The 14,723-nt window shown below is 40.2% G+C and overlaps 1 protein-coding gene across 4 annotated transcripts in view; it reads left to right on the top strand.

Annotated features, from left to right (window-relative positions):
* The first annotated feature begins 393 nt into the window (after nucleotides 1-393).
* Nucleotides 394-14,723, top strand: part of LOC149079702 (uncharacterized) — a 35,540-nt gene continuing 21,210 nt past the window's right edge. For 3 of the 4 annotated variants that reach the window (XR_016193683.1, XM_089240311.1, XM_089240312.1), the window contains exons 1-2: nucleotides 394-793; nucleotides 5,790-10,656. Coding sequence is in view for 3 of the 4 variants with exons in the window: in XM_089240311.1 (XP_089096437.1) it covers nucleotides 753-793; nucleotides 5,790-10,656 (4,908 nt within the window). In the remaining variant the exon portion in view is untranslated. The remainder of the gene's footprint in view (nucleotides 794-5,789; nucleotides 10,657-14,723) is intronic. The other variant, XM_089240310.1, reaches the window with a different exon arrangement.

Here is a 14,723-nt window from a genome sequence, read left to right as displayed (position 1 = left end):
TTTCCAGCAACTCAAGGACAAAAAACCTTTTCTTTTATCAGTTGACCTCATTCAAGCGGTAAAAAGAGGAAAGAGAAAGCGTATATGCGCAGCTGTCCTACTAACTGACGTCACCGGTAGGAGGAGATCAACCGATTAGCGAAAAAAAGGTCAAGGATCTCCGAAATAATTCATTCGATTCCCGATTCAAACCGAAAACTTCGATTTCCAATCAACGGAAATTTATTATTTCTAAAAAATTCGCAGTATCCCAGCAGTTTTATCGGATATTAAAATCTAAATTATTTAATTGATATGAACACGTGTCCTGGCTTGAGGCCAATATCAACTCCCAGCAAACATCAACCGGCCAATAATATTCCCTGTACCCGTACCGACATTGACTCATTCTTTGCTGGCCGCTCATTGGCCTGATCGATCAGTTGAATTCCGTCGACCAATCAGAGGATAGGAAAAAGACCAGACTTATGATCGTTTGGTTTTTCCTGGAGGGGGGGTTATGATGCACTCGTCTGCGCTTGGTGTGTGTGTGTGTGCGTGTGTAGTTTGATATTTTAACCGGTTTTATGGAATTAGTTTTTCCTGGTGTTCATATAAATACATTGTGGAGCAATTTTTGGCGCCGTTCGTGGGTTGTGTGTATAAACATGGGTGTTTATTTCATCCTAATGGGTTGAAATTAGTTTATTTTTTTTAATTGTAATTAAGATGATTTGACCAAGTTTTTTTTGTTGTGTGTGAAGCCCGTAAACATGGAAGAAGAAGATAATGATGAGATTCTCTACATTGACGCGTAAGTTTTATTGCCAAGTTTTTTTTTTGTGTGTGTCAATCTGCCAAGCATTGGTTCTTTCTTCCCTCCCCTCCTCCACTATTGATCACAAAATGATCAGAGTATTTCCCACACTCGCGTACCTCTATATAAAGTTTTGGTGTGTTCCAGTAATTATATTATACAGTTATGATTAGTGGGGTATTCGGTACACGTTCATTTGGAACTGTTCTATGCGGAGTGATGGGTGATCTATGGGTCTCGGGACCGGGTTGGGTGACAAGATCTGTGCTTCTCCACAAATTTTTATATATAGCCCTAAAACCTGCTTCTTTTTTTGTGTTTTAAACATTGACTCACGTATGGGCCCTCCACGTCTTGGAGCGTGTCCCCCCCCCCCAAAGCTTGGACTTTTGGCGGGTCCCCGTGTAGTTAATTTATAGCTTGGGGAAAAAAACCAAAAAATTGTGACAATCGTTCCGGGCTCCCAGGGCTGGAGTGTCAGCCCCCACCCTTGTGGGCTCACATGCCCCCCCCCCCCGTGCCTTCATAACGCATGGGGCTCACCAGGCCCCTTAGCCAGAAATTTAGAAATTTTTCTGGGGGGACCAGACCCTCAAGTCCCCACCCCCTCCCTAAGGCCTTGGGCTCACCCGGGCTTCAAAAGAAGATGGGCATGACAAAAATTAGATCTCGTTGAAATTTTTGAGAATTCACCAGGTAGGACCTCAGACAAATGACTTGGACCTGGGGCCCATGATGTCTCTGCACAGGGGGCATTGTAAGAGCATCCTGGGCCCTTCAGGCAACATGATTTTTCTGAGGGCCCCCATTTTGTAGAGAGGCATATTTAATTCATAGATTTTAACCAGATCTAATAATTCTCATGAAGCCCAGGTGGGCCCTTGCTTTAAGGCAGCTCTGCCTCAGAGAATATATGTAGGGGGCTCCAAAATTCATATTTGCCAGGACCCAAACTTATGAGGAACAAGCCCTGGATAGGGGCAGTCTACACAGTGGCATTGGAGTCCAGTGGGGTTAAGGATGCAGCGGGTGATAGAGCACCCACAGTATTTTGTACGGAATGAGCTCCTAAAGTATTAATACAGAGGTTCTGCCACAGAGAGCAACAGGCCCGCAATGGTGCAGATATTAAATCATTACACTTCACTCATAGTTCAAAAATAGATGGCAGCACACAAAGTTCACACACTACATTACGCACTTAAACTGTTAGGTACACACACAATTCCAGCACAACTCATTTGGTAGTAAATCGCCCATGGGTGATAAACTAGAGTTGTGCGCAGTTTGAAGTAAAGAAATAGAATTAGTTCACCAATTGAAATCTCCTACATAAAAGACCAAGTCGACCACCCACATGTCTAAAACACTTCCAACGCCTGTGTCTCTAGCTGTGGGCTCGTTACAGAACAGTGCCAAACGTTCTGCTTTGGGGACCATAAATGCAAATTTGCCCAGAGAGCGAGAGATTATGTAAGTACACCCGAGTCTCTATTAATAAGTCACTCTTTTAGTCATTCATATGCTTGCACACGCTCTGTAAGTCACTCGTTTGGTCACTTACATACTTGCTGTAAGTCAATCTTTTGCTCGCTCACATGCTTGCAAACTCTCTGGTCACTCAGAGTTTTTGTCTGAGATATGGTAGGGAATTGAACCGCAAGTGAGTAACTAGTAAACTTGCTTTTCGTATGATCGAGTCTTTAAGCCCTTTGTGAAGTGAAGTATTTTGTGCTGACGTGGTCAGCCCAACTTACTGTTAAAGCACTACCATCTATAGATGAGCATAGTAGCCTATGTTAAATCATCCTCTGATGATTTCAATTTTTCTTTTTTGAGATGAAATTCTTAAAATGGCATTTGCATATATATGTTATAGTTTTTTTGTTATTATTTCTATATTCTCTGACAGGTTTGTTTGTACTGTATGAGATGCTTTTTATTTTATTCATCAGAGTGATTTGGAAAATCATGTAGATTTGAATTGCTGGATATATGCTGGTGATGTTGAAATCTTTCAAGTCATAAATAATAAAAAAGATGCTGGGATGTTAAGAAATACTGGTGAACAACTCAGTTCATGGTGTAACACCAATAAGTTAAATCTAAATATTGCCAAGTGCAAATGTGTGTCTTTCAGTAAGAAGCATAGTCCCATCCTGTATAATTACAATATTGATGGTCAAGCGCTCCAAAGAGTAGAGTACATGAAGGACTTTTGTCTCTTTTGATAAGACTCTCAATTTCAACCAGCATATTAATGACATTGTCTCGAAAACATCGAGAAATGTTGGTTTCATAATCTTCAACAGCAAATTTTTTCAAAATACAGAAACCTTTCCGCGTCTTTACAATTCTTACCTAAGATCAGTTCTAGAAAATTGTTCCATAATCTGGAATCCATACTACTTGTACAATGACATATATGGATTGAACACACACAAAATAGGCTTTTGTGCTTTGTTTACACCGTACTGAACAATCATGTTGGAAAATTCTCCTCTTTTTCGCTTCCTCAGATATGGAAGTTCTCGTGTGCTTTTTTTGACATATTCTGTTTGTATGCACATATGGTATTATTGTTATTATTTGTATTTTCCTTTGCCTTTCTGTATTGAAACGTGCGGTTTATGTTTTTTTTTTTCCCCTCACTCTACTGTAATTGGGCATATGTCTGTTGCGTGAGATTATAAATGAATAAATAAATTCTTTTGCATTGATAATTATTATTTTTTATGATCCTAGACATTAATAAAGAGCACCCGAGTGGTGTGGCGGTAAGATGCTCGTCTATCACTGTGAAGGTTGCTGTCACGGTACCGGGTTCGAACCCGAGAGAGGATATAGATAAGATATTTTCCCCTAACAAACTTGAGACAATCACCGATAGACAGTGCCTTCATTTCCAACCCATCTCATTAATGGCAGTAAATTGTAATATAGTGATATGGCCAGAGTTGGAGTTTGGTAAAGTAGACATTAATAAGTGTGGAAAGTATCGATTTATTTTATGCTTGGCAAAAACCTATTTTTGTCTCAGTACATTTTTTATTCCAGTTTTTTCCAGCTATGGGAAAATTCACCAACCCTAAAAATGATTATTAAACCAAAATTTGAGTTCAAAACTGTCATTTGTATAATAAGTGGAAAAATACAGTAAATGCATAACAATGAATGCCTTGCATGCATATATGGGAAAAGAATCTATATTTTTCTTGTGTCAGTTGTTACCGTGGTTTTTTTCCCCCTATGGCGAAAACTTGCCAACCCTGACACAGTGAAATCTTGATATAATGATACTCTGTGGATCAAGGGGGAAAAATATTGTTGTATAGGGAGTTATTTTTAATGTCCAGCATCGTTGCAGTGAGGTTTCACTGTACAGTAACACCATGACTTACCCTTCTAGTGTGTTCTTATCCGTATAGATGGCGCACGCTCCTGATGATTGTAAAAAAGAAAAAGTCAGTTGAAATTGTACCACTGATTTGCATAAACATGTCTTCCTTCTCATTATATTTCTTTTGCATATATTAAATCATTAAGTTTTGATTGTGTTTTTTCTTGTCACTACAAGCATGGGATCATACTACCCCAAGTTTCATGATTTGCTGTGAAAAAAAAACAAAAACACTTTTCTGAAATTCAAGCATAATCGCTGGATTATTGCTGAGATAGTGGAAATTATTAGGTGCCCCTTCCCAGCAAAATTTTGACAGCTCTGCACCCTCACCTCTTAATGTATATTGGTAGGATCAGAGACGTATGCGGGGGGTGCATGGAGGACTCGTGCTCTCCCCTCCCCACCGACTATCAAAAATTAATCTTTTAATGCTAAAAATTTTTTTAATTAAAATTTTGTAAGAAAATGCCTTTATACATGTTCAATGTATTTGAATGCTAGGAACACAAAATTTCTTTTTTAAGAAATTCATTGCACCCCACCCTCTAAGCCATATATGGTAAACCTTTGGCCCATGGACCAAATGCTGCCATGGGAGTTATCTGACGAGGCCCTGTGCTCTCCCCCCCCCATAAGTAGCGAATTTACTGATCGCTTAATTCCAGAGCATTCAAGTGACCCGCGACATAGTTCTGGAACACTTGAGTGATCCGTGGCACATTTAGAGATCCCTTGAGTGACTCGGGGCACAGTTTTAGAGACGTGGCCCCCAATACATTCCTACATCACTCAAGTTACCTGTGGCACATTCCCAGCTTACTTAAGTGATCCACGGCATAATTAAGGGTCACTTGAGTTATGCGTGTCACAGTTCCAGAGCACTTAAGCAGCCCAGGCACATTTCCAGATCAATTGGATCTGTAAAACATTTAGAGATCACTAAAATGCTTTGTAGGGAACTTTATCAATGGGGAGAATGTTAGTTCAGGTACTTACAAACTAGCTAAAGGTTTTTTTTCATTCACTTGGCAAAAACTGGCAGAAACCTATATTTGCTGTGATGGTTTTACCGCAATTTTTTCCACCTGTGGCTAAAACTCGCCAACCCTAATATCAACCTTTTCTTTTATTGTATTGAATTTGCAATATCTTAGTTTGATTGCCATCTATTTTTCACAAACTGCTCCCACAGAGAAAGAAGCATTTCTCAGACTATTCGTGCAACCAAATTGTCAAAGGCGGTTCAAGTTAAAGAGCAGTCTATTTTTTTCTTTTCTGGAATTTGTTACCCCTGACTCTTTAAGGCGATCCTTACTTTCAAGAGATGCATTATGCACTTAGGAATGTGATGCCATCCCATGAAAAACACCTTTTGATAAGCATTCTCATATGTCTATTTCTAAAACTGCTTTGTTTACAACCTAACTAACCAATATCTTCTATCAGATGGGGGAGATGAGATTGATGATCCAACAACTGATAATGTAGGGTTTTTTATAGATTAATGGGGGGGGGGGGATGATGTTAATTTAGCTTTGCTGTGAGATTTTGTGTGTAACATTTGCTCACAAATTTTTCTTTACTTTGCAGAAGTCATTGGAAGATGCAGCCATTATTAATTATAGAAAAACTCACCGAAGAGGACATAAGGTTTTACACAAAGAAGAGAACCAAGAGAAAAGGCCGTGTAAAAAAAGAAATAGCATCAAAAAACTTGCGCGATGTTTCTCGGGTCGATTTTTCACTTTTCGAGGCATATCGTGATTCGCGTAAAAGTTTCTTGAAGAAGAAAAAGGGGAAAGGTTCCAAAAAGTTATCGAAGATAAAAAATGTGGATGGTATAAATGAGACCTCCGAGCAGATACCTGCTGCAAATAGTGGTGATGCCACTCAGTCCTCTTCGAATTCTTTGGGATCCAAGAACAAACGCTTATCGCCCAATAAAGATATGAGTGGAGAGCCATCCACAAAGAAACCTAGAAAAAGGAAGAAGAAGGCAGATTCAGAACTAGGTGAAAAAGTCCCAAAACCCAGGAAGAAAGCTGAGCCCAAAAAGAAATTATTGAAAAAGCGAGCAATGATCATCGAAAGTGATTCCGATTGCAGTGTTGAAAACTACGGTATTATTTATACGAATGAAAGGAACATTTCGGATGTGCCTTTGCAGAATCATCTGCATCTGACCACTATGCAAAATCCAATGCCCTTCAAGAATCACACTCACCAGTCAAGTGTTCAAGATGTCAACAAAGTTATGCCTTCCTGTCCGGATGCCATGGTGAACGAAAGAGATTTACTATCCGCTCTAGAGTTTGAATCAGATGAAATGATTTATGATCCGTTGATGAAAGAGAAGTATCCTAATCTGGGATTCATGTGCAAGAAAAACAGCTTCACACCAGTTGATTTCATGTACAACAAGGAAAAAGATATTGATCCAATGGGTAGGTTAACATTGAAGGAAAACAAAGTATTATCATGCTTGAATCAGAATCTACCAGGAGGGCGCAGTTCCGATATTACAGCTGCGAGTCTGACATCATTCAACGAATCTCTGATGGCTGATGTGAAAAGTAAATATGGCAGTGCAGACGTGATAGAAGACTTCGATTTAGTCAGTAAGATAATTCAAGAAATGGACCAGGAGTTTCAGGCAAGGAAAAAGAAGTCGGTCGTGATTAGTCAACCAGAACAATCTCCTCTTCAGACCTTGAACAAAGACGTTAGCGTGAAAAATTTGTCTCCGAATATTGTCATCATTGCTCCGAAACAGCCAGAGGCCCAGGCCTCTGGGACTAAAATGAAGAAAAATCCATCTTGTAAAGTCAAAAATAAAAAATTTTCAAGAGGGGAGAGCAAGTTAAAAACAGGACACGAACTGAATGGCAGCGTTGATCAAGATGTGCAGAGAGCTGTTCAGGACCTGGTGGAAAGCGTCGAAAAAAAAGTGACAGGGACATACAGAAGACTTTCTGCTCACCCTAGGAGAGTACAAAAAGAAATGCGAATTTGTATAAACTGCCATTGCCAGTATAAACCGTTGCACACAGACACAAAAAATGTCTGTCAAGTTTGCAGAAGTCCAGTCATGAAAATAAGTTCACCTATGAAGTCATACTCGCCTTTGAAAAACAAGTGGAACAGCTCGCTTCCGAAACCTCGCAGTAGAGGCCGTCCAAGAGGTAGCGGTAGGTATCTGAAAGAGGACACCGGCCTGTTGAAAAGCAAGTTTGTGAAGGTTAGCAGGGGCAAAAAGAGCAGCATATTGAAATCTTTCAGTTCGTATGATCGACGACGCCTGACTTACAAAAATCAGGCAACTCCATTGAAAAAATATGATGAGCGGACTTTGGAAATAAATTCACCTGCTGCAGATGGAACAAGTTTAGCTTGTCCAACTTCTAGTGACAATAGAAGCGAAAAGGAACCAGTGCTTCCAAAGATAACGCAAGAACAGTCTTCGAAGAAAATAAAGAAGTGTGTTCCTAAATCGAGTAGCGAAAGTGCCAAGTTGAGTATGCCAACAATTAGTACTAAAGAAATTCTACGTTTCAATGGCAGTAATAAAAATTACAATAAGTGCCACGAAGCAAAAACTTATGCCAAGTCGGATCGTTCCAAGAATTCACCTGCTAATTGTGAAAAATCAAGCATAAACCCCTCATCGGATGCAGAAAAAGATCTTGCAAAAGAAGCAATGACTTCAGATCGCTCGAAAAATTCTTCGGAGAATGAAAAATGTGATTTCACTGTAAAACCGATTCACAAAGGTCTCTACTTAATGACGTTATCCGAGTCTGATAAAGAACTTGATTTGAATGATGATGGTGATGATTCCACTGGAGATAGTGGTGACAAACTGAAAGAACAAACACAATCTCCAGTAACAAAATCAAGCACTGAAAATTCTTCTCAGAATTCATCAACAGACGATACAGTCACAAATTCTTCTTATCAAGTCAAAGATATCAATAAAATCGAATATAGATACGTGCTTGCTGAAGAGCCTTCGACAGTTATAGTTGCAGAATATGCCGGGACCGGTGGCGACTATCTGCTATCTAATGTCTTATACGAGAAAAATGGAGTATCTCAGCCTCTTCCAGTCCAGAACTCGAATGTGACAACCTCGTGCGCACTTCCACTAGTGGGGGCTAGTCCAAAAACTGCAGTCAGTACAGTTGTCCTTCCTCAAAGTGCTATAGTTTCCAATGCGAGCTCGGACCCGTCTCTTCCTGTGATTACTGAAACGGTGGGCTCCGGAGACCATAGTCTATTTTCCACTAGAGAAAAATCCTCTTCTGTAAACGTGGGAGCTGGTATTTGTGATGTAACAGCAACTCCTCCTGTCGATACAACGACCACTACTACTTCTAATAATAGATCTGTCACCACTATTATTGATCCTTCCGTTAATATTCCCACTGACATCTCTGTTTGTGTTCCTGCTGATACTTCTGTTAATGTTCCTGCTGATACTTCTGTTAGTATTCCAGCAGATGTCTCTCTTAGTGCTGCTTCGAACACCTCGGTTTCTACCTCGAATGCCATCACAAGTGTTGTTACGAGTCCCTGTAGTGAAAGATTTGAAAAAAGTGGTTCTCCGAAATCTAGTTCGACTGATGATGGTAGGAAAATGCTACAGCGTTCTTCTCTAGTTTTTCATGAGTTGGACGCTTTTGCTATATTAAGCATACTTGATCTAAATGGAAATGAGGAGCATACCAAAAAAATGCTGGATGACCTCCTGAAGAAGGAAGTAGGAAAACTTCGTGCAATCAATGAAATGGGTAGTTCTCGTTTGGACAGTACCATGTGTAAGACAATTTACTCGTTGATAGGGAAAATAAACAGTGTTAACATTGCACGGGCTTTGTTAAGAAAATGTGGGACTTTACCAAAAATTGTCGAAGCGATCTTGGCGAATCCTGCATCTCTGGATGCCGAAAACAGCAATGAAAAGTCAGCAGAATCTGATAATGAGAATGATCCAGATTGTTATCTCAACATTAAAACCGAAATAGAAACTAAAAAAGCCCAAGATTGCTTGTTTGCTAGTCAGCAGTACAGTCAAGAGAATTGTGTGGTGCCATATGTACCTCGAGCACCACCACCCCCCTATTATGAGCCACCTCCATATGAACAAGAAATACAAGCACAGAACAGAGAAGTTCCCCAAGGTTTGAGAAGCGAAGCTACTGACTATATCGTGACAGAGCCACCAGAAACACCACCCATAACCAGAGAAAGAGCCCTCAGAGTCAAATCTGAATCTTCCAGCTCTTGTATGATGAGTGATTGCAGTAGAGGTGCTCAAGGAAATTCCTCTGAAAATGATTATTTATCGAGAATGAAGACTCAACTCACTTCTTTGAGCACGACACCCACTTTTGAACAAATAGCAAGTGGTGCAGAAAGTACTGCTAACCCTGCCTTCTCAATGACAAACGAATTGCAAAACACCAGAGTTCCTTCTCAACAAGGTATGTTACAATCGCCGTCTCCGAATTCGGCAGCGGCATCATTACAGTCGCTGTTGACTGAAAGACCAGCTGTGATAGTTTCGACTCAGAGTATGGCTTCCGATTCAAATGCAGTTACAGTGCCAAGCAATCCAGTGTCACTTCTCACTCCGAAAACTCAAAAACCAGACAACGGCACTTTCTCTTGCCTGTTGCAGCGTTTGGCGGCACCTGGTAGCAGCAGTCAGCCGAGTAGACAGGTAGCCACCATTCAGCAACCCAATAACAACATGACTGTTGCCACTTACAGAGCAATATTACCGGCAGGAGCAGCTGCTGTAGACAAGCAGCCTTGCCCTAACCGGACCGTTCCTTTTTCTTCTAATTTGCAAATGGCACTCATGACCAGGGCTCCAACCCAGCAACAGTTGCCTCAGATTCAGTACCAGAGAGTGAATAATAATGCTTCACTTTATACTCCCACAACGACTGCTAATCCAGTGAGAGTACAACAGGTGGTCTTGTCTCATTTACAACCTAATAGCTCACCGTCATCATCCTCTGCTCAGAATCAGCTGGCTGTGATGCCATACAATCAGGCTGTGTCACAATTGCAGCCACAGCAGCCTCAGCTTGTCAGCTCACAACTGAATTGTGGAGGAAACGTTGTAGTTAGATTCCAAGTTCCTCAACAACAACAGCAATTGCAGCAGCACTTACAACAACGTCAGTTACAACAACGGCAATTACAGCTACAGCAGCAACAGCAATTACAACAGCGACAACAGCAGTTACAGCACCAACAGTTACAACAGCGACAGCAATTGCAACAGTTACAATTGCAAAGGCAAGCAGCATTACAGCAGCAACAACAACAACAGCCCAATGTTTTCTCAGCATCGCCATCCCTTCCTATATCCCCTCCGGCTCTTCAGCAAGTGGTGCCTGGGTCCCAGAATGTGAGGATTGCACCTGCACTGCCAAGCAGCAATCAAGTAGGTGTAGATTATGTTAAAATATGAAAATTTTGCATATATACAGTAAAAAGTCTATTATAATAAGAGCTCACAATCATGGGGAAGTTGCTGTTATAACAGGCTTCTCGTTATAAGCAAATTTCAATTCTTTTTGTCGGTTATAAAAATGCTGCTTTATTACGATTAGAACCACTATGATTAGAGAACCACTTTTTTAAATCCTTTCTTTTTAAATATTGGTGAATGAGTAAAACCCTAATAGTGAATTCACACACGCTTTTTATAGCACAATCGTGTGTCAAAGCAACTTTGCAGTCTAAATTACTAGCTGCTGTGTGGCCGTGGGGCATCATGCTGGACTCTCATCGTGAGGGTCCAGGTTCAAACCTTCTGTTGATGACACAGTGGTAGTTTGTTGAAGTTGATTTTCTGCGGTTTTCCAGCTACAAGACGTGAATGTGAGTCGGTCTCCCATTTAAAAAAGTCTCTCTGCAGAGAGCAGGCAGACCTACAACATGATACTGGCATAACATGAAAATTCAAGCATTTTCATCTTTACTTCAGAAAATGAAAGCCAGATGGCAGCATGAATACAAAACAAGCGCAACTCGATAACACACATTATTAGGGCCACACATACACTCAGAATACACATTCTCCGGCATGTGTTGATTTGTTAGAAATTCCATAGAGGAATGTGTACAAGGTGCGTGTATGGTTAAGTAGTAGTAGTCTATAAATAACTGCATCCATCTTTCTCGTGCTAATTTTTAAGGAAAAATATATATATTGCACCCATCCCCACTATAGCTGTAAGGGCTCATTAACATTTTTCTGCAAATTGGTAATTTTTTTAGCACAATTTGTTCAGCCTTTCTGAAACGACTTTCGGAAGTCTCTCAGCTGTGAATTATGGCGCATGATCCATGGCAGGAACCATGGTCTCTCAGTCACTGGGAGAAATAGAAGTCTAATAAAATTTAAGCGTAACCCATGTGTGTGAATCTATACTGGGGGGGAAGTCTAAAAATAAGAAGGATGGTTGGGGTAAAAACTATAATTTTTCTTTGTACATTTTTTGTAGGAAAAAGCTGAGAGAGTAATGTTTGCAAGGAGCTGATGGGATGGTAATACACTGAATTGCCAGAAAAACTGGTACACCTGCCTAACATCGTGTAGGTCTCCCCTTGAGCACATAGAACTTCCTAGCACTGTACTCAGCTAATGTGTGAGGGTATCCTGTAAGCAATTCGACAATGATTCTTGCAGAGAGCAGGGCACAACTCCATAATGTTGCGAGGTGATGGAGATCTCGTTCGTGGAGCACATTGTATATATGCTCAGTTATCTTTGTATCTGTGGGATTTAGGTAGCCAACAGAGTGCTGAAGTCAAAAGAGTGTTCCTGGAGCTACTCGGCAGCAACTTCTGATGTGTGTGCATTGTCCTGTTGGAAGTGTTCAAGCCTGTCAGAATGCGTACAGGACATGAATTGAGCTGTAAGCGATCATACAGGACGTTTGCATACCAGTCTCCTTTCAGAGTTGTCTGCAGCATTATTAGGGGGGTCCCATATCATGCTGAAAACCACATAAACTGCAACATAACTAGACACGCACCGTACCTTGACAGATCCTCCCCACCAGCTTGTACCATCCCGTTTTCTTCATACTCGTACACATCCTTTCAGCCTGGTGTAACTGAAAATGCAACTCATCAGACTAGGCAACATGTTTCCAGTCATGAACAATCCAATGGCAGTGCTGAGGAGGCATGTAGTTTTGTACCTCTTAGTCATCAACGGTATTGGAGTGGACCTTCGTCTTCAAAAGCTCATATCAAGGAGGGACCATTATACATGCGTTGATAACCCAACATTGAAATCTACAGCAATTCGAAGCAGTGTTGCATGTCTATCTCATAAAACAGTTCTTGTCAGCTGTCAATGGGTTCCATTCTTTCAGGATCTTTTTCTACTCGCATCTCTGTCAGCAATTTGATGTTTTTCCAAATTCCTTATTTCAGTATACTCTTGCGATGGTCAGACACAAAACTTCAAATTTCAGCTCTTACCATGAAGAAGCTGCGATCTACCTCACAAGCCCCCAACCACACTTCAATTGTTGCTTAAATTGTGATTACAAGCCATTGTAGTGACAGAAACCAATCTAATAGCTTCTAGTTGTCACTTGTCTTATATAACCGCTTCTGACCACATCAATTGTTATTGATTAGTTGCATTTGTTCCTAATTTGCATACATTCATCTGTACCAGTTTTTCTGGCTTCTCAGTAGAAAGCATATTTTAGGTTAATTTTTGAAGAAAAAGAAAAACGATTGTTTTTATTTTTTCTACATTATAACAAGAGCTTTCAATTCACCACAAGCAAAAAAAAATTGTTTTGTATCTTTAACATTAGCTCTTTCACAATCACTCCTTACGGGGAAATTCTTGTTACAAGCCATACCAGTTATATCAGACTTTTTTACTATATATGTTTCGTAAAACAAAAAACTTTAAAAATTTCTATGTTTTTAGTCCCCTAAAATTTTCAATTATCATTGGATGCATTAAAGATATGATGTAGGATAGCAATCACAACCACCGAAAATCAGGGCTTGACAAATCCTAGACACCAAGTCAACCAAAAAATTACTAATTAAGCCTAAAATTTTCTATGTGATCGCTATCTCAAATACAACGCCACAACAGGCAAATTGTCCAACGAGGTGGCTGACTTAAGAACATCATGGATCCCCGAGCTATTTTTTGGAGGCCCTACCTACTACTGCTGCATGCACCCCCCCCCCCCCCCCGCTGAACCCCCAACGAATCGGTACATGCGGGAATGTGCATGTACGTGTAGTGAAACCTGACATGAAGTTTTTTGTTTTCTCTGTAATGCTTGTTATGTGTAGTGCTGCCATCTGCCACCAGTTTTTCTAACTATGAGTGAAGTGTTATGATTGAATGATTTATCGTTATAGGACTGTTGCTCTCTGTGGCGAGACTTTTTAACGCGGAGATCGGCTCGCATTTGCGCCTTGAAGTTGGAAACCACAGAAAATCAACTTCAGCCAACCACTATAAAACTCTCGGATAAAAGAAATATATATATGATTGTCTTTTAAAATATTTGATTGGTACCGAGATATTTTTTTTTCAATTCGTCAAGCTCTGCCTAAAGTCATCATTCATGTAAAAGAATCGTATCATCAAATCACAGATGGTTCATATTCCTGTGCATGCCTACAAGGAACGTCCATCCTGATTTGGGCAAGATGAGCTTTCTGAAAAAATCATGATGTTTGTCCTTTCAGCTTTTAAGTTGCCATGTGCGCTTATGTCGGCTCTATAGCAACTTATAGTTTTAACTTAATAGCTGTTAGGCTGTCGCATTTTCCTTCCTTTATGATGTATTAAAATTAACCTGGAAAAATTCCTCCAAGTGACTGTCTCTATGTTTGCTTATGTCAGGTGTTTTTGGTGTGCTTGTGTGTCCAACTAATAACAACACCTCTATATTTAACAATTTCCTAAAATAACGTAGGCCTAGCACTAAATAATGTCACTCACTCTCTTCCTCTGAATTTAACAATTTTTTTGTCAAAAATAATCGGGGAATGCAAAATCTCTTTACAGAATAATACCCCCCCCCCCCGAGATACACTGCTTGAAAAATCCCAGGTTTCTGCTGCAACTACAAACTTGTGTGATCACTAAATTGAAGTCCAAGGTCAACACAAATTTTTTTTAAATCATGTCAGCATGTTCACCAACATGTGAAAGAGTAACAGAATCCTGAAAAAAGCTGTGAAAACATTTACCCTTAAAATAACTAAAAAATCACCGCCCCCCCCCCCCTTAAGTTGGTTCAAGGACCCGCCCTGAATAGAACCTAGGGTCACTAATGTATTTTTTGAAGTGAAACTTCTCTTCAGTGACATAAGAGTGGAATTTTTTGTGAGAGAAAGAAAATCCATCACCGAAAGTGGAACGCTTTCTTTTTTTCCTTAGAACTGGTTCTGTAGAATGATGACTGTGTGATGAAGTGCCAAGAAGCAGATGAATGGTGGTGGTGTTGG

This window comes from Pholcus phalangioides, unplaced genomic scaffold, assembly GCF_987345545.1.
Source record: "Pholcus phalangioides strain wild (caught in Gottingen) unplaced genomic scaffold, Ppha-v1.0 ptg000012l_1, whole genome shotgun sequence".
Lineage (NCBI taxonomy): Eukaryota > Metazoa > Arthropoda > Arachnida > Araneae > Pholcidae > Pholcus > Pholcus phalangioides.
Note: the sequence above shows the minus strand (reverse complement) of the source record. Positions and strands in the feature narration are given on the sequence as shown.